General features: G+C 47.7%; 11 protein-coding genes across 12 annotated transcripts; 6 read left to right on the top strand and 5 right to left on the bottom strand.

Moving 5' to 3' along the window:
- Nucleotides 1–32: 32 nt before the first annotated feature.
- Nucleotides 33–1,769, bottom strand: BDCG_03215 (ThiJ/PfpI family protein). Its single transcript, XM_045418821.1, has 3 exons — nucleotides 1,116–1,769; nucleotides 814–1,045; nucleotides 33–720 (listed from the first exon to the last, which is right to left on the bottom strand). Exons 1-3 carry the CDS (start codon nucleotides 1,191–1,193, stop codon nucleotides 335–337), a joined length of 696 nt encoding a protein of 231 aa, XP_045275308.1. The 5' UTR covers nucleotides 1,194–1,769; the 3' UTR covers nucleotides 33–334.
- BDCG_03214 (NADP-dependent alcohol dehydrogenase) lies at nucleotides 1,626–4,014 on the top strand. The gene is made up of 3 exons (XM_045418820.1): nucleotides 1,626–2,716; nucleotides 2,794–3,223; nucleotides 3,296–4,014. Exons 1-3 carry the CDS (start codon nucleotides 2,434–2,436, stop codon nucleotides 3,582–3,584), a joined length of 1,002 nt encoding a protein of 333 aa, XP_045275307.1. The 5' UTR covers nucleotides 1,626–2,433; the 3' UTR covers nucleotides 3,585–4,014.
- Nucleotides 4,015–4,292: 278 nt separating this feature from the next.
- BDCG_03212 (ESCRT-II complex component) lies at nucleotides 4,293–8,743 on the bottom strand. Its single transcript, XM_045418818.1, has 3 exons — nucleotides 8,007–8,743; nucleotides 7,816–7,891; nucleotides 4,293–7,715 (listed from the first exon to the last, which is right to left on the bottom strand). Exons 1-3 carry the CDS (start codon nucleotides 8,529–8,531, stop codon nucleotides 7,603–7,605), a joined length of 714 nt encoding a protein of 237 aa, XP_045275305.1. The 5' UTR covers nucleotides 8,532–8,743; the 3' UTR covers nucleotides 4,293–7,602.
- On the top strand, nucleotides 4,546–7,349 carry BDCG_03213 (DNA repair protein Rtt107; the record flags this gene model as incomplete). The annotated part of the gene is made up of 4 exons (XM_045418819.1): nucleotides 4,546–4,644; nucleotides 4,700–5,136; nucleotides 5,209–6,604; nucleotides 6,696–7,349. The coding sequence occupies 4 exons, from the start codon at nucleotides 4,546–4,548 to the stop codon at nucleotides 7,347–7,349; spliced, it is 2,586 nt and encodes an 861-aa protein (XP_045275306.1).
- A 33-nt stretch (nucleotides 8,744–8,776) lies between the features above and the next one.
- BDCG_03210 (LIM domain-containing protein) lies at nucleotides 8,777–14,121 on the bottom strand. The gene is made up of 2 exons (XM_045418815.1): nucleotides 13,591–14,121; nucleotides 8,777–13,428 (listed from the first exon to the last, which is right to left on the bottom strand). Exons 1-2 carry the CDS (start codon nucleotides 13,673–13,675, stop codon nucleotides 11,099–11,101), a joined length of 2,415 nt encoding a protein of 804 aa, XP_045275303.1. The 5' UTR covers nucleotides 13,676–14,121; the 3' UTR covers nucleotides 8,777–11,098.
- On the top strand, nucleotides 8,817–13,944 carry BDCG_03211. Of its 2 annotated transcripts, XM_045418817.1 has the most exons (4): nucleotides 8,817–9,268; nucleotides 9,350–9,537; nucleotides 9,611–11,791; nucleotides 11,861–13,944. In XM_045418817.1, the coding sequence occupies exons 1-3, from the start codon at nucleotides 9,114–9,116 to the stop codon at nucleotides 10,270–10,272; spliced, it is 1,005 nt and encodes a 334-aa protein (XP_045280348.1). In that variant the 5' UTR covers nucleotides 8,817–9,113; the 3' UTR covers nucleotides 10,273–11,791; nucleotides 11,861–13,944. The 2 variants fall into 2 exon arrangements, with proteins under 2 accessions (XP_045280348.1, XP_045275304.1); XM_045418816.1 differs by having other exon boundaries at nucleotides 8,839–9,268; nucleotides 9,611–13,944.
- A 391-nt stretch (nucleotides 14,122–14,512) lies between the features above and the next one.
- Nucleotides 14,513–15,163, top strand: BDCG_03209 (uncharacterized protein; the record flags this gene model as incomplete). Its single annotated transcript, XM_045418814.1, has 2 exons — nucleotides 14,513–14,668; nucleotides 14,729–15,163. 2 exons carry the CDS (start codon nucleotides 14,513–14,515, stop codon nucleotides 15,161–15,163), a joined length of 591 nt encoding a protein of 196 aa, XP_045275302.1.
- A 586-nt stretch (nucleotides 15,164–15,749) lies between these two features.
- Nucleotides 15,750–17,428, top strand: BDCG_03208 (MFS transporter; the record flags this gene model as incomplete). Its single annotated transcript, XM_045418813.1, has 2 exons — nucleotides 15,750–15,992; nucleotides 16,061–17,428. The coding sequence occupies 2 exons, from the start codon at nucleotides 15,750–15,752 to the stop codon at nucleotides 17,426–17,428; spliced, it is 1,611 nt and encodes a 536-aa protein (XP_045275301.1).
- Nucleotides 17,429–17,552: 124 nt separating this feature from the next.
- BDCG_03207 (exosome complex exonuclease exoribonuclease) lies at nucleotides 17,553–21,810 on the bottom strand. Its single transcript, XM_045418812.1, has 3 exons — nucleotides 21,294–21,810; nucleotides 20,885–21,225; nucleotides 17,553–20,827 (listed from the first exon to the last, which is right to left on the bottom strand). The coding sequence occupies exons 2-3, from the start codon at nucleotides 21,078–21,080 to the stop codon at nucleotides 17,910–17,912; spliced, it is 3,114 nt and encodes a 1,037-aa protein (XP_045275300.1). The 5' UTR covers nucleotides 21,081–21,225; nucleotides 21,294–21,810; the 3' UTR covers nucleotides 17,553–17,909.
- On the top strand, nucleotides 21,248–23,245 carry BDCG_03206 (nitrilase). The gene is made up of 5 exons (XM_045418811.1): nucleotides 21,248–21,573; nucleotides 21,625–21,717; nucleotides 21,882–22,168; nucleotides 22,250–22,328; nucleotides 22,430–23,245. The coding sequence occupies exons 1-5, from the start codon at nucleotides 21,562–21,564 to the stop codon at nucleotides 22,790–22,792; spliced, it is 834 nt and encodes a 277-aa protein (XP_045275299.1). The 5' UTR covers nucleotides 21,248–21,561; the 3' UTR covers nucleotides 22,793–23,245.
- Nucleotides 22,050–24,807, bottom strand: BDCG_03205 (NADH:ubiquinone oxidoreductase 11.6kD subunit). The gene is made up of 2 exons (XM_045418810.1): nucleotides 23,580–24,807; nucleotides 22,050–23,433 (listed from the first exon to the last, which is right to left on the bottom strand). The coding sequence occupies exons 1-2, from the start codon at nucleotides 23,837–23,839 to the stop codon at nucleotides 23,346–23,348; spliced, it is 348 nt and encodes a 115-aa protein (XP_045275298.1). The 5' UTR covers nucleotides 23,840–24,807; the 3' UTR covers nucleotides 22,050–23,345.
- Nucleotides 24,808–24,895: the final 88 nt, after the last annotated feature.

Below are 24,895 nucleotides of genomic sequence, written 5' to 3'. Positions count from 1 at the left end.
TTCTAGAGATCAGAGCGTTATCTGACCAGCATCTCGATTTGACATGGCGGCCTTTCAAAGAGACGTCAGAATTCTTGATATTTCTCATGTTAGTAATGTGCAGAGCATATGCCTACTAGTAGGCGCCTTGATTCAGATAGCGGCTGCAATTTGTATGTATGTAGCTCTAATTGACCCCCTTTTTGGGGATTTTATGGCTCTGGAGAACTTCTAACACAAATTGAACTCCCAGTTGTTACAAATATATTACGTATTATTTATTATTTTATATTTATGAATCAATGAAACGAAAAGCATAAAAAGTCATTTAACCACCACCACTGAGCAAAACATTTTACAACCCCAGAGCCTTAAGAATCTCCTTCCCCACGCCACCTGCACTAGCGGGGTTCTGTCCAGTGATTAGAGGAGCACCAGTGGCTTCCACCTTGTCCACAACAACTTTTTCTCCCCAAGGTTCGTCAGCCTTGACATATTTCCCATTCAGCTTCTTCAGCTCGGTTTCAAGTAGATATGGCAGGTGTTGTGACATCTTGATTTGATCCTCCTCCGCGTTCGAAAACCCAGTCACCTGCGCGTCCGCAACGATAGGCTTCCCGCCGGCGGTTGCTTTTAGGAAGACGGCAGGGGCATGGCACACGGCGGATACGATTTTCTTCGATTCAGCGAATTCCTTAATGAGACGGAGGGAGTCCGGGTCTTCGTATAGATCAAATAGGGCTAAATATTATAAGAGATTAGCAAGCGAGCCTGGGAGTTGGAGGAGAATGAAATTAGAGGAGGAATGGGACACGGGGACGTGCAACGACTTACGTCCGTGGCCACCAACGTAGAAGATGGCGTCGAAATCACTGGCTTTGACTTCAGAGAGCTTCACGGTGTTGCGCCAGATAGGCTCCTTCTCCTTCACAAAGGCGGCAGCTACGGCATCGTTGGCGAAGGCCTCAACTGAGCCAGGGTCTAGTGGAGCAAGCCCTCCCTTTGGCGAGGCGAAGACAAGCTCAGCTTTACCCTTGAGGATGTCGTAGGGATGGGCCAATTCGGGCTGTCACAAGTTAGCGTCAGAACTCAATACATTACATTATGATATGAGATGAGCGGAATTGTGTTCATACCAAGTACCAACCGGTAGGTTTACCAGTGGCGGGAATTTTATCCTGCGATGTGAGGACGATGAGGATTTTTGGGGCCATTTTGATTGTTGAAGTATATTCTGTGCGGGGTTGCAAAGGGTTTTATTTGGTTGCTAAAGAGGGAGACTTTATTGATTGTTGGATACTATTCAAGTTTTGTGATGATGCGCATTGCTACTTTATATAGAGGGTCCTCATCGGAGCCGGATCCCAAACCTGATGTAGATGGCGAGGATCTTTCGGAGGCCTTCCAAGTCCGAACAACAACATTCCATCGATATACGGCCATGTTTGGGTTTAACGTTAATTCACTTAACTCCTTAACTCCTTCAGCTTGTCACTAGGTTGTTCTATGGGGTTCTGCTCTCATCCCCCCCCCGGTTTACGGGACCGAAGGGATGATGCCGTGTATTAGCATCTTGTAGAACTCGTAGCTCGAACTCCGAGGACTCCGGTTGAATGGTGTTGGTGACGTACGTTATGTGTCGGAGGTTACTACCCAAGCCCTATCCCATGTGACCCACCCACACGGGCTATATAGTTGGGATATTAACGTTATGTAGTTAGTATGATCTCGGCGGGCAGGGGGGGACTAAAACTTATTCATGCTCCGCACTGCACTGTACGGAGTAGTTAGCATTAGTTGCTGCTAGCTAGATATAATAAAACACATTACTTGAAACCTCCTTACATGGAGAAGCAATGCTGAGATTTGTAATGGCAATGCATTTCTCAGGTTTCGACTTCAACTCGCTGGGGAGGAATTACCAAATGGAGTAGCTCCGGCATGCCAAACCTCCATGTTCTGTTCTACGCGCCCAAGTGGCTGTTGGTCAGCTCGAAGCATGAAACCTGGCACCCTGCCAATGCTAAGTCATCCATGGCTACTGTGTCGAGGTTAGTCACAGGCACCTAGGCATTACCACTTGCCAGTCGGAATAGCTCTCTGCTAAATGAAAGTCCACTTTGCTTCGGCGGAGTATCTCCTATCATGGACCATTAGATAATGTCTGTTCGTATCTCGTGTGCCTAACTGCGCTGGGTGAGTTGCTGTGCTGAATGGCGCGGTTCCATGGATTTCTCTGCTTCTATCCCGTCGTAGTTCTGTAGACGGGGTATATATGGGGATGGAGAGCCTGAGCTGGACGGAAAGAAAACTGCTATTCAGTGTAAACAACGTGTTCTACTTTAGTCTTCTTCAAACCAATTGATCCCCTCCCCATCCTCGTATACTCAATCTATATCTCACAGAGCCAACTACTACCTTATCCCTCAGGGCCATAAGCAGCGATCTACAAAAATGAGCTTCACTTTCGACGTGATCAAAGGCGCCAAAGACGGGAGGCTTGTCGCAGCCAAGACAACTCGGTCTTTGCAGCCAAATCAGGTCTATATCGAGATAACACACTCCGGGGTGTGTGGCACAGATGAGCATTACAGGCATGTAGACCAGGTTCTGGGCCACGAAGGAATCGGGATTGTGAGAGAGGCCGGATCTGGAGTCACCAATGTCGACGTCGGAGATCGAGTTGGTATCGGATACTTCCACGAAGTCTGCGGGCTTTGCCCAAGTTGTTTGGCAGGTGAGATCAGTGCTTAAGGAGTTGCTCCCGATGATTCGACTGGCCAATATTTCTCTAACTAGGGGTGTGGTGATCAGGTTGGGACCAATACTGCGAGAATAAAAAGGAATACGGCAGCGCTAATTTAGATATCGGGTCCTTTGCTAATGGCGCTGTCTGGAACGCTGACCTCGTCTTTCGCATACCCGATGGTATTGACTCAGTTGATGCCGCTCCCTTAATGTGTGCTGGAGGAACGGTCTGGACAATTTTGGCCGAATATGGGGTACGGCCAGGAGACCGTGTTGGGATCCTTGGTGTTGGTGGCCTTGGACACTTGGCTATCAAGCTCGCTGCGGCCATTGGTAGCCATGTGGTAGTTTTGTCGAGTAGCGAAGCAAAGAGACAGGAAGCTATAGACTACGGTGCCAGCGAGTACCATGTGTTCCGTTCAGGCCAGACCCTGGAGAGCATGAAGCCCTTGAAGCACCTGCTGCTCTGTGGGAGTGCTGGGGTTGACTTCAACTCGTATGACTGCCTTTCACGCTCCTCTCAGTTACAACAGTTTGATTTGAACATCGCTAACGAGCCTTAATCTAGGCTCATCCCGTTGATGGACAAACAAGGGTCCATATACCCAATCACAGTCAACATGAACCCATCCTCTATTCCCTTGTTCCCTGTACTTCACAATGGAATTCGCATTCAAGGGTCGCTGGTTTCGTCACGCCGCAACATGCATAAATTACTGCAGCTTTGTGCAGCAAAGGGCATCAAACCCACCACGATGCAGTTCCCGTTGACCGTGGCTGGCGCAGAGGAGGCTATGAAGAATCTCCGAGAAGGCAAGATCAGATATAGGGCTGTCCTTGCCCGTGAAGGCGTTTGAGTTGAGAGGGGAAAAAATGAAATACATTCACCCTGGCGGAATATGCTACTCTGAATTTTTTTTTTTTTTTTTTTAATTATTTTTATACCTTTTAATATCCAACTTGCTCGTAATGTTATAAACAATGCATTATATCGCAAACCCATAGATATAAATTCAAGATCTCAGATTGGACCTGTTAATTTGAAATTTGTGGGAGCGTGGGTAAAAACGGGATTCCTTGACGCTGCGTGAAAGATCTAACAGTCACTAGAATGCAAAGAAAAGGCTTGCAAACCAGAACTCATAGCAGAGAAGTTACGGCAGTCTATACGGAGTAGTGACAAATGTCAAATGGGGTATTTTATACTAGTGTTACAATGAGCACACATGAATGATACTGATTGTATTAGCAATCAAGATCTCTTCATTGAAAGTTGTATGAAATAATGACTCACATCAGTGGGCCGGTTTCTACGCATATACTCGGAGTCTTCAGAGGAATATATCCAGGGGTCTCTATGCGGGTCTCTATACTCAGGGGCTCTATACACAGGGAAACTCTTATCTATATACCTTAGAGTCCAATGCAGCGGGAGAGGGCTCTATACACTCAAGAGAAGCACAGTCTGAAAGTCAAGACTGACTAAACCATATGTAGTAATATACTAACTACATAACTACATTAGGACTAGTGCAATTGGTGTGTGATTATAAAATCAGTATTATGTGGAATTAAGCCTTTACACTAAAAAAACATTGTCATTTGACACATTTGTCACTATAGACTGCCGTAGAAGTAAGCTCGGAGAGTTAACTTAATTAGTAAGTCTAAGAGGCGAGTAGGAGGTGAGAATGATGTCATGTGATTTGGCGTCGCGTTCCAACCAACGCTCGCGTCCTCAGTACCTAACAACTCCCTCTCTTTTGCGATATCTTGTTCTCCGTGCCAAAGGCCTTTTGACCTGATGAATTAACAAATATGGCGGATGGGCAACTACAAGACGATCCGAAATTGTTCTCTCAGTGCAGAATTTGTATTATCTGCCCGAACTCAAACGAAGTTGATGATACCGCCCAGGTAAATGAACCATATATTTCCTTCCCTCGTCGCAAGTTCACTAACATCGGTTCAGCTTTCAACTGCTATCCAGAATCATGGAGGTGAAGTCACTCTCCACCGATTACCAGCGTCGTTACCCCGGGTTCATGAATTTACTCATGTCGTGTCCTCCACCATCGACTTCCCTGGCCATGATGCGGCTTGCGACGCGTTGGTACCGGTGGTTAAACCCCAATGGGTGAATGCGTCAATTTCGAAAAACAAGCTCGTCAACCCCAGACACTATAATCCTGATCCGAGATTATTCCTAAACGACGTTGTTGTCGCATGCGTGGATATTCCTGAGGGTGATCAGGATGCCATTTTCGGAGGGGTAGTGGCGATGGGAGGATTATGCAGCTCCAAAATTACGCGCACTACAACTCATCTGGTGGCCTTGACGCTGGACTCTGACAAATGCGTCAGTCTTTTAAACAGAGGCCTAGACATCAAAATAGTTCTTCCCCATTGGTACTTGACTTTTTTTTTCCCCTTCAACTCCATTGTCCATATTAATGAGGATTATCTAACGCCCTTCACCAGGTTTGATGATTGTCTTAAACTAGGGAAGAGAATCGACGAACGTCCTTATTTGCTACCAGATCCGGAGATCCTTCGATTGCGTCATGACGCGCCTGTCCGAATCACCGAAAATAAAAGTATCATTGGCGCATCAACACCAGAGCCAAAGGTTCTGTCTCCTGAATCACTGCGTGAGGAGGTCCGGAGCGATTTAAATGTTTTTGAGGGAAAGACCGTGATGTTGTCGGAAGACCTGGCGATTGCTGCACGCCTTCATAAGTCTCTTGTAGACCTGATCGTAAAAAGCGGCGGCCATGTGACAAGCAATGTCCGGGATACCGACCTATACATTTGCCGCTACCGCGAAGGGGAAGAGTACAGGTCGGCATCAAGACTGGGCAAGGACGTCGGGAACTTATCTTGGCTCTTCCATCTTATCACCCATAATTCATGGATCTCTCCATTACGGCGGCTGCTCCACTATCCACTCGCTAGACATGGAATCCCGGGCTTTAAAGGATTCAAGATCAGCTTGTCAAATTACGCGGGGGAAGCACGTATATACCTGGAAAATTTAATCGTCGCTGCCGGCGCTGAGTGCACGAAAACGTTAAAACAGGACAATACCCATCTTATCACGGCGCATGGTACAAGTGAAAAATGCACCGCAGCCAAGGAGTGGAATATCCATATTATCAATCACCTCTGGCTCGAAGAGAGCTATGCTAGGTGGCAGCTCCAAACCATTACCGACCCCCGCTACACCCATTTCCCGCACCGGACCAACCTGGGAGAAATCGTTGGCCAAACTAAAATCGATCGGTTTGCCATTGAAGAACATTTTTGGGGACACCAAGATGCTGCGGTTCCCGAGTGGAAATCTCCCTCTGCAGTCATGCGCCCGAAAAATAACAATTTTCCAAGCAATCACAATACACATATTTCAGAACCTACCAAGGGAAAACCAGCCCATCTACCAGCTCCGGCGGAAGGAACGCCTAAAGTACCCAAACCCAACAAGTCTTTAGCTAAATCTAAGGATTCGCATCTTCAAACCCCACAGATTTCCAGATTTATCGCGGAGGGCAAGGAGAACGCTACCCCTTCAACGACGGGAAGTAGAAAATCCAAAGACGTAGCCGCTGCACGATTACAAGAAATTGCCCCCGACATCGCGCTATACGAAAAAGAAAGGAAACGTGTGGGCGGAGTTATTTACGGTGGTCGAAGGAGAAGTGACCCAAACGAGAGAGCTTCTTCTCGCAAGAGGTCGATGGATCCAGAAGACGAAACAGATATTGAAGATACAAATGGTGCCAAAAAGTCGAAGCAGGCGCAAGTCCCTATTGTTATGCATCTTTTGCTCACTGGCTTTCAAAAATGGGTTGGGGATTTGAAATTGGAGGAGTCAGACAGGGTTGGTGACATTATTCCTTCCGATGCCGTTGAGGTGCTATTTTGAATTATAAGGGGCCTTTGTTTTCAGCTAACCCTTGGAAATTGTATAGCGCCTCCTACGCAAGTTAGGTATCCAGGTCGTCCAAGATGCCAACAAATGCACACATCTAGCGGCCCCATCCGTCTTACGTACGCATAAATTCGTCAACGCCATTGCCTATGCACCTATAATCCTCCACACGGATTTTGTGAATGCGTGCCTTGAGCAGAACCAACTACTGAACCCGAACGACTTCCTTTTACGTGACCCTGAGTCTGAGGGCAAATACAACCTCTCACTGGACAAAGCTAGGCTCAATGCGCTTGAAAACAAAAACCAACTGCTCGATGGCAGGATACTATACTGCGTTGAAACCATTACTGGCGGCTTTGAAGCATTTAAATCCATCGTCGAAACCAATGGGGGCCAATGTCTCCTGTTCCGTGGTCGATCTGGCATCACACTGCCAAATCGACGTCGCAGTAGTGATGAAAATAGGGGGAATGATGGGGCTCCAAGTTTTGATGAAATATATCTCATCAGCGGCACTGAAAAGAGCCATGTGCGGTTATGGCCGAAGTTCAGGAATATGGTGTTGAATGCGAAGAAAATTCCCAAGATCGTTCAGCCGGATTGGCTATTGAATATTGCCATGGCGCAGGAATGGCGGTGGAATGATTCTCTAGAACTGAAAGAAGAAGATATTCAGATGGCTGACGCGTAGCTTTGCATAACTTTGATAATGTATGTGGCACAATGTTGATATGGTGGTTTGTATGGCCATGTACATATTTTACCCGGCGTGACAGGGCGTTTTCGTTGGTTATGGTTTGCATCGAAGGCGATGGCGGCATTCTGATCGGGCCAGGCTTTCTTCCTGAGGCTTGTTATCTAACTTCAACTTACATTCTTTCTCTTTGTTTTTCTAGTAACCCAGCTCACGCTCCATATCTCCTTTTTGTTCACCCGCGCGGTTCTCAGAAAAATTTCACCCCCTGTGAATCCTCGCTGCCGAATACCTGAGCTTTGCCCCTCTTGACCAGAACGTTAAGGGACCTTGCTAGAACGTCGGGATCCATGCCGTGGAATTCTAGAAAATTTCACATACATAAGCTTGAGCATGCTCACCGATGTGCTCCGAAAGGGCCGGGTTAGGTTTATATATAAAAACAGAAAACAGCACAACAAACCTTGCGAAATAGTGGCTTCCCCTTCCGCCAGCTCATAGAGCGTAAGCACGGTATTTTTCTGCGCAGTTTCTTCCGCCTAGAAGTAATATCATGTAATCAGCAAACAAAATCCCCTAACGGGTTCTAGGGTAGACAAGACCAAAAAGAAAAAGAAAAAGAAACCAAAAAAGAAAGCAAAAAAGGAAACTTACCCAATCCGCCAAAACCCCAGCCCATTCCTCAGGTGTCCTCCACCAGATCCACGCTACGGCCTTTCCCCCAGACTCTCCACCAACCCACTCCGCCCTCCGTCCGCCTCCCTCCCCACGAACCATCCAATCAACAACAGTCCTTGCATCTGCCAGACTAAGCCGCTTACGCAGCTCCGCGTTATGGAAGAGTGGAGAGTCAACGGCATCTATGAGCGAGAGACGGTAGATGCGATGATGACGACACCAGGCCTGGATTAGCGTGGACCATTTTTGGAACTGTGAAAGGCGGGTTGTGGTGTTTGGTTGGAGGGTGAAGAAGGGTGGGAAGGAATAGGTTGCGGGGAACTTGAAGGGGGATGTTGGTGTGGTCTGGGATGCGCCTGCCGGTGCGGGTGTGGATAGGGATGGAGACTGGATGATAGAGGGAGATATATGGTTTGTCGTTGAGCCGCCGGTAGAAGTTGGGAGGAGGACAGGAGGTGTGGGAGCTCCGCTGGAGGGAGGGGGCGGAGTGGAAGTGGACATAGTCAAACTCGACACATCGGGGAATGGCGGCGAATTGGAAATGGGTTCTTAGTCGGGAGTCGGAATCGGATTGCCAAAGAGGGGAACTTCGTGCGGCTAGTATTTAGGTATCAAACAGGCTTGTTTATAAAGATCGTATCTGGATCCAGTGGCCCCGAATGCATTGAGGGTATGTGAGGAGAAAATCAGGCGCCGTTGGATACGCGTCTGGTCTGACACAGATCTGATAAGATAAATAATATAATCACCACGTGATGCCCAGATTCGGACAGAAGAACTTCAAAACTCAGCGCACAAGAATAAACACCGATGAGAAACTATAGTCGGGCTGGATGCAATGGCCTGGACCAATTGGTTTGATTTGCCGCGATTCTAATATATCTCAGAAGCTACATATATTTTCAAGGTGATATAATTATCCAATTTATGCGACGATTAGCGGCAGGTCCTTTTCATCCAAAAAAAGAAAAGAAAAATACTCTTTCTCCGCCCCGCCGCAGCCTTGTTGCGTGTTTGCGGGGAACAAAAGCCCTTTCGGAATATACAGAAACACCCAGATAAAACACAGAAATAAGACTGGGAATGACATCTACTCCACCTACTAAGCGCCAGAGGCGCAGCGAGTACCGCAAAACTCAAGAGCAACAGATTCAGAGCGGCGAAGTCCACCTCCCTAAGAAAAGGCTATATCGGCAGCGCGCCCATGCGAACCCGTTCTCAGATCATAGATTATCATAGTAAGTAGTCTACCAAACTTCTCCGAATTACAAACTGCAGAAATACGGCAGGAAGCTGACTTGTCTGATCTTTCTGTCTAGCCCAATCAGCCCAGCACATATGGATTGGTCGACGCATTACCCTGCGTTTGTAGACCCAAATCCGGACAATGTAAACCTGAGTGGTGCACGGTGCTTAACAAAAAATGTGGAGATAGCGGATATTGGATGCGGGTTTGGGGGATTATTAGTCGCCCTAGCGCCCTTAATGCCAGATACGCTGATGGTTGGTAAGTAGCTCGTTTCCCAATGGAAACAGGAAACAGGTTTGGCAAACATGTAGACCTAACCGTGGTAACACAGGTATGGAGCTCCGGTCTCAAGTCCTCGACTATGTGACGGATCGCATTCGCGCTCTCCGTGCACAACGACCCGCACCTCCCCTTCCCAGCCCTAACTCACCATCCACACCTCCACCAACAGCTGCTTCTGCTGTTTCACCATCGCAATCCCAATCGCAGTCACTATCGCCAGCCCCCTCCTCGTTCTCACAGTCGTCGCAAGCCAGCTACCAAAATATCTCCGCTATCCGCACGAACACCATGAAATTCCTCCCGAACTTCTTCGCCCACCGCCAGCTCTCTTCCATTTTCATCTGCTTCCCAGATCCACATTTCAAAACCCGCAAGCACAAGGCGCGCATTGTATCGTCATCGTTAAACGCGGAGTATGCATATGTTCTCCGGCCTGGTGGGAAGTTGTACACCATCACTGATGTGGAGGAGTTGCATCGGTGGATGGTTAGCCATTTTGATGTTGGGGGTGGTGAGGAGGAGGCGGGAGAAGAAGGGGGGATAAATACTGTAAAGGAGCTGTTTGAGCGGGTTGGGGATGAGGAGCTGGAGCGGGACCCGTGTGTTAAGGTTATGATGGAGGAGACGGAGGAGGGGAAGAAGGTCACAAGAAATAAGGGAAAGAAGTTCGTCGCAGTATGGAGGCGAAAGGAAGATCCACAGTGGCCATGAACAGATCAGATCAAGCTCCTCACTAGCCGTTATATATACATTTGAAATTTGAAGATGCGTTGTTCTAAGGGGCCATTCCGAAACGTGGAAAGCAATCTTCGAATTTTACAAGTCAAATCACTACTCCGAGTTTGTCACCGGTCATCCGCCAGCATGGACCGGCTCTCCTCCCAAAGCACCTCGGGGTTTGGATGGCTGCAACCGCAGTACTCGAAACGACAGCCCCTCCTAACAATTCAATCCCGTCGAAATAAGCAACGTCAAGGACAAACGTATTAGAAATCGAATTTTCAAATACAAACTCTCAGGAGAACGAGCAAATACACAAGAGCTAGCGATGCTAAATAAATAGCATAAAACTCCGACAAAGCTCCCAAAACTATTTCAATCAAAATTAAAATCCCCACTCGCAGACACAACCTACTCTATTATGCTTCCATACCCCAAAATGAGTTCAGGTTCACAAAACGGCAAGCAAGAATAATGATAAGCACGGGAGCCCCTGAAGGGGAACCATAACGCAGACGATAAAAATTGAGAAAACCGAAAATACCTAAAAGCAACGCTCACAATAAACGCAATACTACTTCATCACATTCGTCCGAAGAGAGCTACTGACAATCCGTATCGATTCGGGGCAAACTCGAAACCATATTGTTTAATAGCAATACTGTTCCACATAGTGCACGGCTTCGGTAGCAAAACAGGGCGATCAATGTCCAAAAAATGCCGTACACAGGGCCACCATGACCTTTTGAGCCAAAGTTTTTGTATTCCGCAATAGAAGTTGAAGAGATATATTGAACCCAAATATCCCAAAAATTAATCAAGCTTTCAGCCTTCGTCCCTCGCAAGCTTCGCAAACAGCGGTTTCAATAGGGCCAATAATCGGACGTCCCTTTCTCGTGAATCTCTGTTCCGCTTCCCTGACAAAAAAGCGCCCTTCAGAACCGAAACTGCCACTGCACTCGCTGCACACAAAGCACTTCTCATGCCATTGGCCACCGAGAGCGGTAACCACAACATCGTCGAGCACCGGCTGCTTGCACCCCTGACAGCGGGAGGCGGTACGTTTAGAATGACAACCGACGCACCACGCGTACCCAGCTTTCTCCACGAAAGGGGTAGTCGGCGTGAAGGGGTCACCGCATTCAGCGCAGAAGAAGTGACCGACATGCCACTCCGCCCCGCACGCGACGACAACTTCGCCTTCTATAGGCGTCTTGCAGCTCTTGCACCTTGGGCTGAAAAGCTCGTGGAAATCTAGATGACAGTAAAATCGTTTGTCATTGGCTCCTTCGTCGTTAGATTCAGCGTCCGCTAACCTTTCTGCTCGTTTATCTTCGGGTTCCTGGTAGAAAGCGACACATTCAAGTGGGGTCTGGCAGTGATAGCACGTGAAGCATTCGGGGTGGAAACGGGATTCGCAGGCTGTTACTATGCGGCCGGCTATGGATAGCCCACAAGCTGTGCACGATGCGGTCGGAACGCCAGTTCGGGTATAAGGTGTGTACCAGCGGTTAGTAGACGAACCTCTCGAGTTTATGGAGTTCTGCTTTCTATTTTGGCTGATTTCCGGGTTTGGTAGTGGTCGGGGCTTTTGCTCCGCAGCCTTCATCTCAGAAATTGTCGGTGGTGCGGAGGACGAGACAGTGGGTGCTGCTGAATCGTCTCCACAAATATTGATGGCTGGAACCGAGGGCTCGTCCGGAAGGTTGATAGTAGGTACCGCACCCACGGCAGGGGGTGTAACCTCCACGGTTGGCTCCTTTATAGATCCCCTAAGACTATTTCGTGGAGAATCTCTGGGAGAATTGCTCTGCGATTTATCTCTCCAAGACGGGTCGAAGCTCACGATTGGGCGGCCAGGACGATCGCTAACAGCAGTGGGCATAGGTAGCTTGGTACTGCGATCCTTGCGTCGCATGCTCGTGGCTGCACGAATGTCGTCGCTGCGGATTTCTTTACCATCTTTAGTATCCTCACCATTTGTGCCACTAGTGGCAGAGGGGGAGGGAGATGGATTTTCTGTATAAAGAGGGTTCCTCGATTGCGACGGCGGATTCCTATGAATGTCTAACACAGATTTCTTCTCTTCCGGAACTAATTTCCTAGGAAAAGGCCGGGCACCTCGAGGCAATGAATTTCGAGGCTTAACTTTCAAAGCTGAGCTTGGCAGTGCGGAGTGTGTGGTCTCAGCGTTATTTAGAGCTCCGTCCTCCTGTGGTTCCTCATATATTTGATCCTCTGGATTTCGGAAGATGCCCTTCGCTGAATCGTTGCTGGCAATTCTCGTCCGCGGACTGACTTTCCTCCGTGCAACTGTCTTGGGGGAATTGGAATCCTCCCGGGCCACTGCAAAGTTAACGTTAGGCTTTTGTCGCAGGGTTCCATTTTTCGTGATAAAGATAGTTTCATTATCCTCAGGAACCTCAACGATTTTCGGTGGAACATGGGTTCCTGTGGGATCTCCTCGCCTTTGGAATTCAGGGCTTTCCCTGCCTGTACGACTCCCATTCGATGAACTATCTGATGCAGATCTGTAACCTCCTGACGAAGAAACACTTCCATGAGGCCCCTTCTTCAAATGTTGACGGAATCGATGGGTGCCATTAAGGTCGGGGTTCCGGTAGGCAGCATGTGGATTAAGCTTCGGAAAGCCAGAGGTCTGGTGGCTCAGTACCAATTGTGTAGCCTCCTCCTGGGCTGCAGCATGCAATCGCTTTTCCTCATCTAGAAAATCCATTTCTTCTAAAGCTTGCCGTAACGACCGTGCTTCCTCTTGTTCTATCCATCTCTGGCTCCGTACTTTGTATGTTCCCGTCGTCGACCTAATACTCGCGGTTGGAGAAAGGCTTCTTGATAAATCATATGCTTGTTCTAGATCTTCTTCTGACGACTGCCCAGTGGATCCACTTCCATGGGAAAGTCCTGAGGTTGTTCTGTGGTGCGATAGAGCACTTCTTGAGCGCTGATAGGGCTCGATGGAGGAAAGAAGATGGCTTTCTGAGTTCGCGTTCATAGAAAGTGCTGACGATGCACGGGGTGGTATATCACTCCTGAGTCTTTGGCTCAACGAGTCATTCTTTGTAGGTAATGGTCGAGATCCATTAGGGCGGGGGGGTCTATTTGTACGCAGGTCCTTTAGGTATGTTGCTATGGGGAGAAACGGGTCAGTACTCATTGGCTAGGTAGCTCCTTGTCTGAAGCATAGAAGACATGCAAAGATATAAACAGCCACAATCTCGTACGGGACGAACCCTCCATAGTTATGGTAAGCTAGGTACAGGAGGGGAGGGGAAATGAAGGGATACCGACCAATCTGTTCCTCGTTCATGTAGCTTGGTCCTGGAGGGGACACCTTCCGGGTCCCATTTTTGGATCGTGAAGCACTGTGAATCATAGCTGCTAGATGAGTTCACTGAGGGTTACCCTGAATATGACGAGATCAGGTTATGGGGTCATCAGTAATATCGTGGACTATGGAAGCTGTAATGGTGGCTTTGTATACGGTTGTTTGGTGGTTTGGACCTAGAGCTGAGCTTTTATAAATAGGAGTTTAGAGCAATAACTAGTTTATAGTATTTGTTGACACGGAGGTTTAGCAGTGTTTATTGACAACACTTGATAATTCTATGGTGATATAGCTGTAGGAGCATTAGAAGACGGGCAAGATGACCGTATTTATGTGTCTCACCCTCCGCTGTCTTCCTAAATTCCGTGGCAAGCAAGCAATCCACGTTTCTGCCCGGGCGTCAAGATTCCCTCTTTCGGGCATCGTATCAACAAATGCCATGTCATACGTCACGTGATCCGTCGCTTGGACAACGCAGCGCCCACGTGAGTCTTGGCGTCTTCCCCAAGCCCTAAATACCCGATTCAGCTGTTTTCGGGCTGTTTCTGGCAGCAGGAATTCTTTCGTTTTGAAATTGGCTCCTTGGTAAAAAAGCTGTAGATTGAATTCTGCCATTTATGAAAACTTCTCACATGGCGCTTTTGGAGTTCATAGTTGTGTTCAAAGGTTATTATTAGTACGCGTGTAAATTCCGGAGCGCCATGTAATGGATGTGGCTTGTCCTCTTGAACTTAAAAACAACCAGAAAGCACCTTGCTCATGGAACATCAGCTAATGAAGAATTCATCTCAAGAACTCGGAATTCCAAGCAGGACAACTTTCAATCTCTTTTGCTTTCCAATTCTGGGGGCATCCCGAAAATGATTATGGTGCCGCATATCAAATATGAGCGCACCCACCCGGCTAATGAGCTTGCCAGCTTTGAAAGAAACACCCTCCTCAGTTGAGAATCATGAACTTCTTGAATTTCAGCAAAGGCCGCCAGTAGACTCTTTATCAATTGAGAGGATAGCAAGTCCATTTCATACCAGTTTTGGGATCGTTGGTTGAGTATGGTTTGGAAAATGCACAGTTGAGTTTATATAAATTCATATCTTACAGACCTTTACAGATCTCGCCTCAACGCAGCAGCGATATGGAAATCCTCAATTCTTCGGCTTCCGCCTCGCTGCAAACGGTGTTTGTGTGTCAACAAGTGGCGAGTGTAGCCCAGCAGCAACTGCTTGGTTTATAGACAAGCTCAAACTACCCGTCATCCAGAAGACGTCCTGGAATCAAGGGTCAAGTCAAAGAGATCGATCATCTCGTCGGGTTCAAGGGCTGCACAGCAGAAGACCCACCATTCAAATACGGAGGATGGATCACTTCTGTTTCATTATTTTCGTTTTGATCTATCCCGCCCACAAAGTTGCAAAGTCGCAAAGTCGCAACGAAACGCCAAATAAATATGATCTCGACTGCGCTCGGTCCCTGGTCTGGCTTTCCCCGCAATCGGCAGTCGGTAACCCAAACCCAAATTCTTCCCGCCCGGAATGAAAGATGGCCTGAACTCTCGGTGCTTGCTTACTATTGTTAGCATGATTGCTTGGTATCGACTGGCTCATGGAGCCGGCGAACCCTGCCAATACCCCACATCGCGACAAATATTTAGTCAGAATTCGGGCTTTTCTACCAGCTTGAACCCTCTCAAGCTAAATAATCGATAGTATGGCTCTCATCAAAGTCGGGAGGGTTCTCCATTAGCCTAGGCACCGCGAAAATCACTCATTTTCAGGCGCGGCTATGATGAAACCTGACCATTTTGATATTTTCCTTTCCGCCCTTCCTGGTTGCGCTGGACTTTGTCTTGAATTAGGGCGGCTATTTTCCTATAATACCCAGCAATATTTCCTCATACAAAGGTTGATCTGCAGGATATATATGAGTCAAACTAATTTTCCCCATAGAACTCTTACTTTTACCTGTTCCTGGGCTCATTCATCCTTCATCATTTTCACACCAGAAGACCGTCAGTCCTTCATGACATTGAAGCACATCTTAAATTAAACCTTGGCGTTTTGAAATTCTAGGTGCTTGAGCATCCACCTTAATTTCCCTATCCGGGATATGCCTTGATACAGACATGGCCAATGATTCCTCGAAAGAGATTGCGGTTGAGAATGACTTGCATCGGGCCGCTATAGAGCCAACTTCCAGAGAGAAAGGACTGTCAGCGGAAAGGATTCCAGAAAACGATATCAGCCAACAATCCGACGAATGGGTAGACGAGAAGCCCCCTGAGGATGTCCCGCCAGATGGTGGTTATGGATGGGTGTGCGTGGCATGCTCAGCTTGGATTAACGGAAACACATGGGGTGTCAATAGTGTAAGACCTATTCTGCCAGTGAAATGATAAGCAAACAGCTCATGGCCTTCCCTGGTTTTCTCAAATAGTCATATGCCGTCTTCCTATCATATTACTTGTCCAATGATATCTTCCCCGATGCCAGCGACATCACCTACGCTTTTACCGGCGGCCTAAGCATGTCATGTTGCCTCCTGGTCGCTCCCTTGGTAACACACCTGGTTCACCTTTATGGCAATCGACCAATTCTTAATGTAGGAGTTGTGATCCAAACAATTTCATTTATCGGCGCCTCCTTTGCTAAGGAGCAATGGCAACTCTTTCTGAGCCAGGGTGTCTGTTTCGGGTTCGGTATGGGTTTCTTGTTCATTGGATCTGTCGGGGTTACATCACAGTGGTTTCTCCGCAAACGAAGCATCGCAACCTCCATTGCAGCCGCAGGCTCCGGTATCGGCGGATTAACTTATTCTTTAGCCACGGGCTCCATGATATCGCGATTCGGGCTTGGGTGGACATTTCGTATCCTCGGTATTATCACATTTGTGGTCAATCTCATCGCGGCCAATCTAATCCGAGACCGAAATAAAGCCACCGGATCGCAATACAAAGCATTTCATTTCCCGTTGCTCAAGCGGCCTGAATTCCTCCTATTACAAGCATGGGGTTTCTTCAGCTTGCTAGGATACGTCGTGGTGCTCTTCAGTCTCCCCAACTTTGCGCTATCGATCGGACTCACCGCACATCAGGGCAGTATTGTTGGTGCTGTCCTTAACCTTGGACAAGGATTGGGTCGCCCAGTCGTTGGTTTACTCAGTGATCGCTATGGCCGTCTCAACATGGCCACCATTATCTCGATTTTCTGCGGTGTATTCTGCTTAGCGGTCTGGACCCCAACGCAAAGTATGGGTCTGTTATGTTTCTTTGCAATCATAGTGGGAACTGTGGCAGGCACCTTCTGGACCACCGTTGTTCCAGTGTGTGCTGAAGTGATTGGTCTCCAACAGCTCCCCAGCGGATTAAGTCTCATCTGGGTTCTTATGGTTCCGCCGACAACCGTTGCGGAGCCAATCGCAGTCGTCGTGAAGGATGATTCGAAGAAAAATCGAGCTTATTTATACTCCCAGCTATTCGCAGGACTCACATATATCGCTGGCGCCTTGTGCCTGTGGGTCGTGCGCGGTTGGAAAATTGGCGATAACATCGTTACTGCAGAGAGAAACGCGGCCGCAGATGCTGCCAATGCTACGAGGAGGCTAAAGATTAGTGGAAATCCACATGATCCAACGGCTGGTGTCCCAGATGGCAGCTGTATTTCTAGAGAGAAACCTCATGCCCCAACCCAACCAACCCTATCACCGCCAGCACCGACCCCAGGTCCTATTGTTCCTGCAAATACAACGAGTTTATGGAAGCCTACCCTCCTTCTCCGCAGGATGGTCGCTTGGGAACTTGTTTGATATCGCCTAGTAAGAGCATTCCACCGTCCACACAAAACACAAGCCGGCATATTTGGTTACTGCTACTACTAGCATGCAAGTCATTACTTATCGGGGGGAAATGAAGAGACAGCAGGAGTATTTCTGTTACCTAATTTTTCATTCAGGCGTATATTTGACGGTACATGGCATTGCATTTTTTGAAAAGTATATAACTTACCAAGTGGAATCCAATATAGAAGGATATGGATTGTACACACATACTCTTTTATTTCAGTTTATTTAACACCAAGACTTAGAAAATTAGCATAGAGGAACCTCAAAAATGAAGACTTTATCTATTTTTAGTTTCGTTTTTTCATCATTGTAGGGTAGGATGATGTATATATTGGCATGTTTATTGCCTGCATACAGAGCTGAGGTCGCTGCGATCAACCGGTTTTTCCCTCTCTCGATCAGAATTCCACTCTTTCCATTATAACGCCTGGCGAACCAGTCTAAACTAAGCTTTGCCCAAAATCAGTACTCTAACTCTCCTCTTTCCGGCCCCACGGCCCCCTTCCTCCTTCACAGAGCTCACGTTTACCCTAACTTTGTCAAACAAGTCGACCACCACGCTCTTCTTCGCATCCCCCCCAGCTCCGCTCTCGCCCTGTCTTTCCCAAACCTTCAACGAATATTCCTCCGCATCGAACTCACTCTCCCGTCTGGCCGCAACCTGCCTCCTCTCCCCCTGCTGACTTCCGGGAATGATGAAATCCTCTAACCTCACAACGCCTTCGATACCAAATCGCGGTACGAAAACAACAACCCCATTATCAAACACACGCATGACATACCCTTCCTCATCTATCCCCGCATTCGTCCCCTCGCCCGTCCCAAGCTTAGACGCCTCTTGTTCGCCACGTGCTTTGAGTGCCTGGCCAACGTAGTATTCTATACTGGCACGGCCAGCAAACTGTGCATTGCGATGGCGATGATTGATATTCTTGCAAATATCCTCTAGTCGGCTCCGGGCAGCCAGTCCTTCTGCTGGAGAGGCACCAGGTCCTTCGTAGCCAATTGCGGCGGCTAGTTGGCGGTGGACGACCAAGTCTGCGTATCGCCGAATGGGGGAGGTGAAATGCGTGTAAATTGTCGAGGCAAGGCCGTAGTGGCGGAATTCTGACTCCGCGTGGGCTCCTGCGCAGAAGTATTCTGCTGATGTCATGCATCTGGTGGCTAGGATACGAACTAGGGTGTTAAAGAACGGGTTGGCTGGGTCAACACAGCGGTCGAGGGAGGTTGCCAGAGCAAGGGAACTCGACACGTCGAGGGTCATGTTGCGCTTTTTGGAGAGTTGGGCGATTAGTTCTTCAAAATTCGAGGGGGGAGGAGTGGCATGCCGACGAAGCAGGGCGGTTTGTGGGAAGGATTTGAAGATTTTGGCGGCGACAGTTGTGTTGGCGTGAAGCATAAATTCCTCGACGAGGCTGTTGGTGTCCAAGAGGGCTTTAGTTTTCACGTCTGTCATGGGGTCTGATAATTCCGAGTCGGTTTCTATGCGGACTTCTGGAGAGGCCAGATTAAGGGCTCCCGCGTCCATTCGCTTTTGTTTGAGTAATTTAGCTAGTTTGAGAAGTGTCCTCATGCTCTCCGTTAATTCATCCGTTTTCGATTTATCGTCAATACGCAATTGTGCTTGTTCGTAGCTGAAAGCTTCTCTGGAGAGAATAACAGATTTTGTACAAGTTGAGGATACAACTTCAGCAGAGGGAGTCATTTCCCAGATATTGGAGAAGGCATAACGTTGGACATGTGGTTTTAGAGAGCAGAGGTCAGTTCCCAAAAGCATAGGTAACATATCGATACGTTTATCCACGAGATATACCGTCGTGCCTCGCATGCTCGCTTCAGTATCCATAGGAGTATTCGGCTTCACGAAATGGGAAACATCTGCGATATGGACACCGACCTCAAAATTTCCATTAGGGAGAGGTCTAGCATGGAGAGCATCATCTATATCCTGGCAGCCTGGAGGATCGATACTGCAGACAAGTAAATCTCGAAGGTCTTTACGATCACGCCAACCGGGGTCATCCATATTTTGCGGAACCTTCCAGTTATGACCTTCGGGAGGAAGACAGTCAAGCACCATTTGTGGGAACGGTCTATACTGAACGTCATACTCGAGAAGAAGAGCCTCTGTTTCTGCACCTTTAGTTTCCAACTCTCCTAAAGATCGTACAAAATGACCTGTTGGGTATCTGGAATCGCGATCCCACGCATCAACTGTAATCAGTATCCTCTGGCCAAAAAGCTCCCGCGCCTGTCTCGTACGTATCCTAATTTTAGGTATCCGTTTATCCATGGGTATGACGAATACGGTTTGTTGTCGTCTGCCAGATTGCTCTTGCGTTCCTGACGAGATTTTATCGATGTTTCCAACATACTGACGCCAATTCCTTTTAACGATTCCCACCACACGGGCTGTTGGCTGAGGCCGACCCTCCGCGGTCTTTCCGTGCGCTTTCCTAACCTCTTCCTGTAACGCTCTTCTCTCCTTTTCCGTTACCACAGCTTCCTTCTCGTCATATTCAGCGTTTTCATCTTTAGTGACTGTCTCCTCATCAATGATTTTCGTCGATGGCACTTTCCATTGATCTCTTGGAAGAACTTCGACCACCACTATATCTCCCGCGATCGCTCGATTACTGTTGTCTCGGCCAAGGATGAGGAGGGACTTGTCAAATGCTGCCACTTGCACCGATCCCTCGAGATAGTTGTAAGGCGAAACGTTGAAAACGCCCTGGTGCAGTGTCCCCGCACGAAGACCGGTCATCAGTTTCGACATAGAGTAATACTCGGGGTAAAACAGTTCGCCCCTCGTCGGTCTCGAATCATGGGCGGCCTTAGCTTCGTTAATCATATCAAGCAACCTATCGGAATCCTCGAGGCCAGATACATAATCAGACAACGACATAGCCGTAACACCCTCCTGTTCTGCTTTGCGGAGATTATCTTTATCATCGGTAATCATGGCAATGGCTGGGGCGGTCTGCTCCTTTTGGTTTCTCTTCACTACCTGGCCTAAATGTTCCTGGTACCACTTTGCTGCCGTTCGAACAGCTCTATCATTTCGATCGTTTATGCTTTCCTCTGCGCCTCTCCTGACATGGGTTTCCAACCGAAATTCGTTAAAGAAGAGGTAATATCGCTTTTCTTCGCTCCGGATTAAGGATATTAGTCTGTTATATAATGCGAGGGACTGGTTTTTTAGCTCCTCTAGCACTGTCTGTAAAATAATCACATCGTAGAATGAACCCGTCTGTTCGAAAAGATCCATGCCATTGAGGAGGGCGTTCGTATCCGGCATTAGATAATGGCCTCGGGGAAATGACTTCGTACCGGCTGGTCGCTCAGATAGTACAAATGGGGTAACTTCGGCTAGTTAGCATTGATGGGGCATAGGTCCGCGCAAATTAGGCTGTCTCTCACCATTCCCGTTGGCATCGGTCGGCGCGTATGACAAGCACACGGAACATATCTTCGAAGAACATGGGATGTCTTGTCTCAGATATAACTCCCTAACAATCTTCTGAACCTTGCCGCTCTTTGTCGATCTCACGAAGATTTTGCTTGAGACATTAGAGGCGAGCGGGTTCGAAGAGTGATCCCTCCGCAAACTTTTCATCTTAGAATTGTTATACAGTCTCCCGTTCACATACGGTATCCGGGAGCCACACTCTGTTCATGAAACTCGGACCGACCTAATTCAAATCTGAGGTAGAGCTGTTCCCGGAGCTCCGATAGCGGGGTCTAACAGACAAAGGCGATCCCTACTTAATTTATTAGGATTTTGCTTTTTTCAAGATGCGCTAAGATTTCGGAAGATGTGAATACTTACGTCGACAAACGGTTTAGATTCAATTTTTCAGGGTGGGGTTGCTGGGCCAGATCGATGAAGCTGTTCGCGATATTTTAATTTCCGCGTTGCGCTTTGGTATCACGTGATGCCGCAGCCTACCTGCCGCGCGGCAGCGTTTACCGATGCCGATCCGATCCCAGCAGCAGATATTCAGGTAACGATTCAACTTTTGAATGAATTGACAATATTTCTTTAGTTCGCAATAGTTTTAGTGATCTATATGTGACGGCTAAAACACTTCATAACTATGACAATTGTTGTACGTTCCTTGCTCGCATCATGAGGTATTTATACTTAATTCAATACACAGGCTGTCGGACAACTATGCTCGACGGGGAACCTGGCGCACAACCTCTCCCGATGTCAAATCCTGGTTAAAAAGGCAGTCAATGCTAGCGCAAAGGTGATTCTGAATATACCGCCGCCTGAGCGCGGAGGCTTGCTTTCCCTAGCACAGCGCAGCAGATATTCCACCTCACATCTCCTACCACGGTTTCTAGAAATTCCAATGAACTCAGTTCTGATTGAATATAATACAAGTACATATATATATATATATGTATATAGGCACTATTCCTCCCCGAAGCATCAGACTACATAGCCTCATCGCCTGCCGAAACAGTGTTGCTCGCACAATCCGTACACCAGAGCCCTTTCGTTCTCGGCCTACAGAAGGAAGCTCGAGAATCGAAGGTGTCAATTAACGTAGGTATCCACGAGCCAGCCCAGGGGGGTGAGAAGGTGAAGAATACATTGATATGGATTGATGAAACGGGAGAGATCACACAAAGGTATCAGAAAATACATCTGTTTGATGTTGATATCATGGATGGCCCTGTGTTGAAGGAGAGCAGGTATGTACACACTGTCCGACTAAATAGTTTTGATATGCATACATTTTGAAGAATACTATACTTATGTCTTCCTCTGAATAGGAGCGTCGAGAAAGGGATGGAAATACTACCTCCTTTCAATACCCCAGTTGGCAGAGTTGGCCTAAGCATTTGCTTTGATGTATGTCGACCATGCTCAATATGACCTCTTCTCTTTCTTTTTCACGCTTGGCCACACCAAAAACCCACTTAGTCTTCCGCTACTTACTACAATAAACACAGCTCCGCTTCCCAGAAATCAGTCTATCACTCAGAAGGCAGAACGCACAGATAATAACCTACCCATCCGCATTCACAGTGCCAACCGGCCAGGCACACTGGGAGACTCTACTGCGGGCACGAGCCATCGAGACACAGGCATATGTCATTGCAGCAGCGCAAGCCGGTGCCCACAACCACAAGAGAATCAGCTATGGACATTCAATGATAGTAAATCCGTGGGGTGAGGTAGTTGCTAAACTTGGGGGAGGGAGCCTATCGCAAGAGCCGGAAATTGCCGTCGCTGATATTGATTTGGAACTTTTGGAGAAGGTGAGGAGGGAGATGCCTTTGCTGAGGAGGATAGATGTATACCCCGAGATATAGGCTCTTCCCTATTACGCTGGTTGAACATTTTATGATGAACTAGACAGTATACCACTTGGTAGCTGGTTCCACTAAGAATTTGGATAAAGTTCCTCTTTTTGTCTAGTGCCAACAAACGGAGCTCGATGCAGATATGCTCTGGCTTGCATATATCCAGATAGATGTGTGTAGAGATGTGATATTTTACATCAGCTTGGTGGTTCTAGTAAGCTGGATATGGACTGCGACCAAAACCCAAACTTTGATCTACAGCCTCCCATATCGACAATTGAAACGGGATTTGGATTAAGCCTCCAAGAATAGGGAAAAGCAAATAGAAAACTAAAGGAAAAGAGACAAGGCGGCAATGCCCGAGACATGCATCGTAAAGAAACTAACTCGAAAATGACAAAATAACAATTCCACTCCGTCTCACACTTTCCCCACAAAACGAATTCGGGTGAAATGTCCGATAGTTGATATAGTGAAGGGCAACTCTATCTCTTTCTGCTTTTTCCCTCCCACGTTGAACTGAAGCTCTATATACATAGGGATTAGGGCGTAGACAATTCGGCTATTTCTTTTGGACAACGTCGGGGTCTTCAAGAATGCCTTCCTTCTCTAGTCGCCTTCGAGCTTCTTCGAGAGCCCACGTTTGTATCCTAACGAGTGATTAAACATGCACCGGTTAGCATACCGTATTGCAGCAACATAGAGTGGACATATCGCATATCGACACGACTTGTAAAGTGAAAAGTCGATGTATTTATGATAGCCGAAGGGAGGAATAGGGAGCAGAAACACATACGAAGTATCAGGCTTGAAAGAATACGCGATACCAGCGACAAGCAAACTACCGACGAATCCATATGTCCACAGGCCTTCCCATCCCTCCTTGACGTATTTGTGTCCGGGCTTCACTCCCCAAAGCCATCCGGTTGGCGGGTCATAGTGGTGGTCGCCATGAGCACCACGGAGCGAGCTCTGCGTCGAGAACGGCTGGCGAGGCTGTGGCGATCGGAGGAGGCAGCGAGACCGTAGCGGGAGAGAAGGAGGACGGGCGGGCATTATCGGGCTCTATAAGTTAGACGCGGCGAGGCCGAGAGGGAGGGGTCTCAATGAACCGATGTCGAGGAAATGGAGTGGAGTGTGGGCGACGACGATGTCGCCGCGAGAGAGATGGCAAGGAAAAGGGTCAAGTAGTGGCCTGCCTACTTTTCTCGTGAAAGAAGCGGTAGCCAAAACCTAATTGATTGACGTTGTGGTAGATATGTGTTGGTATTGAGAATGAGGATGATGCCAGCCAGCGTCAGAAACGAAGCAGAAACGATGGGTGAGTCGGCAATGTTTTCTTCTTCGCGGATGTGATTGGTCATTTTAGCGCTCGGCAGTTGGAGCTAAGCGCGCTACAGCCGCCAGGCACAATTGGACATCAGATCTCCTTCACGATTGTATTAACTAGAATATTTCCTATATGAGTTATTTTCGTTGGTTGTTTTTTTCGTGGCAGCTGGCAAAAGCGTTATCTCTCTACCGAGCGCGGACGAGAACGGAAGCTCTCTACAAGCCCCTAGGCTAGCTTTCTCAAGGGTGCGGCCATCACAAGGAGTTTTCATACGCGGAATTTTGTCTGCTACGGTGGTGTACTATGACTGATTCCTGATGATGTTCGGAGATGTTACCGTAGCACATGGGAAATTCGAACGTATATCAACGCCCCTGCTTATCACAGGAGGTCACTGTTCACCTACTTTGCATAGGCACTGGTGTAAAATTCCGAGGCCAGAGTATCTTATTAATTATGAAGAAAAGGCCCACTAACCAGTGCTCTTCGCTACGTGGTGCGTTGGGGAAGCTTGTTATGTGAAGGGACGAATTTCTGGCAGAGTGAAAATGAAGAGAAGCATGTGAGAGGCAATTTTTACCCTTGAATATTTGACTTTTTCCATCTCATGGGCCGTGTGGATTCTGCAGTAAACATGTGAGAATTTAACAGAAAATCGTTTGAGGTTTGTCAGTTATTATTATTATTTATTATTAACTATTTATTAAATCACAGGCTTGAAGCTTGAGCAGCCACAAAAGCGCCCATTTCACAGATATTAATAGGCTTTTTATTAGAGT

This window comes from Blastomyces dermatitidis (genome assembly GCF_000003525.1).
Source record: "Blastomyces dermatitidis ER-3 genomic scaffold supercont1.3, whole genome shotgun sequence".
Lineage (NCBI taxonomy): Eukaryota > Fungi > Ascomycota > Eurotiomycetes > Onygenales > Ajellomycetaceae > Blastomyces > Blastomyces dermatitidis.
Note: the sequence above shows the minus strand (reverse complement) of the source record. Positions and strands in the feature narration are given on the sequence as shown.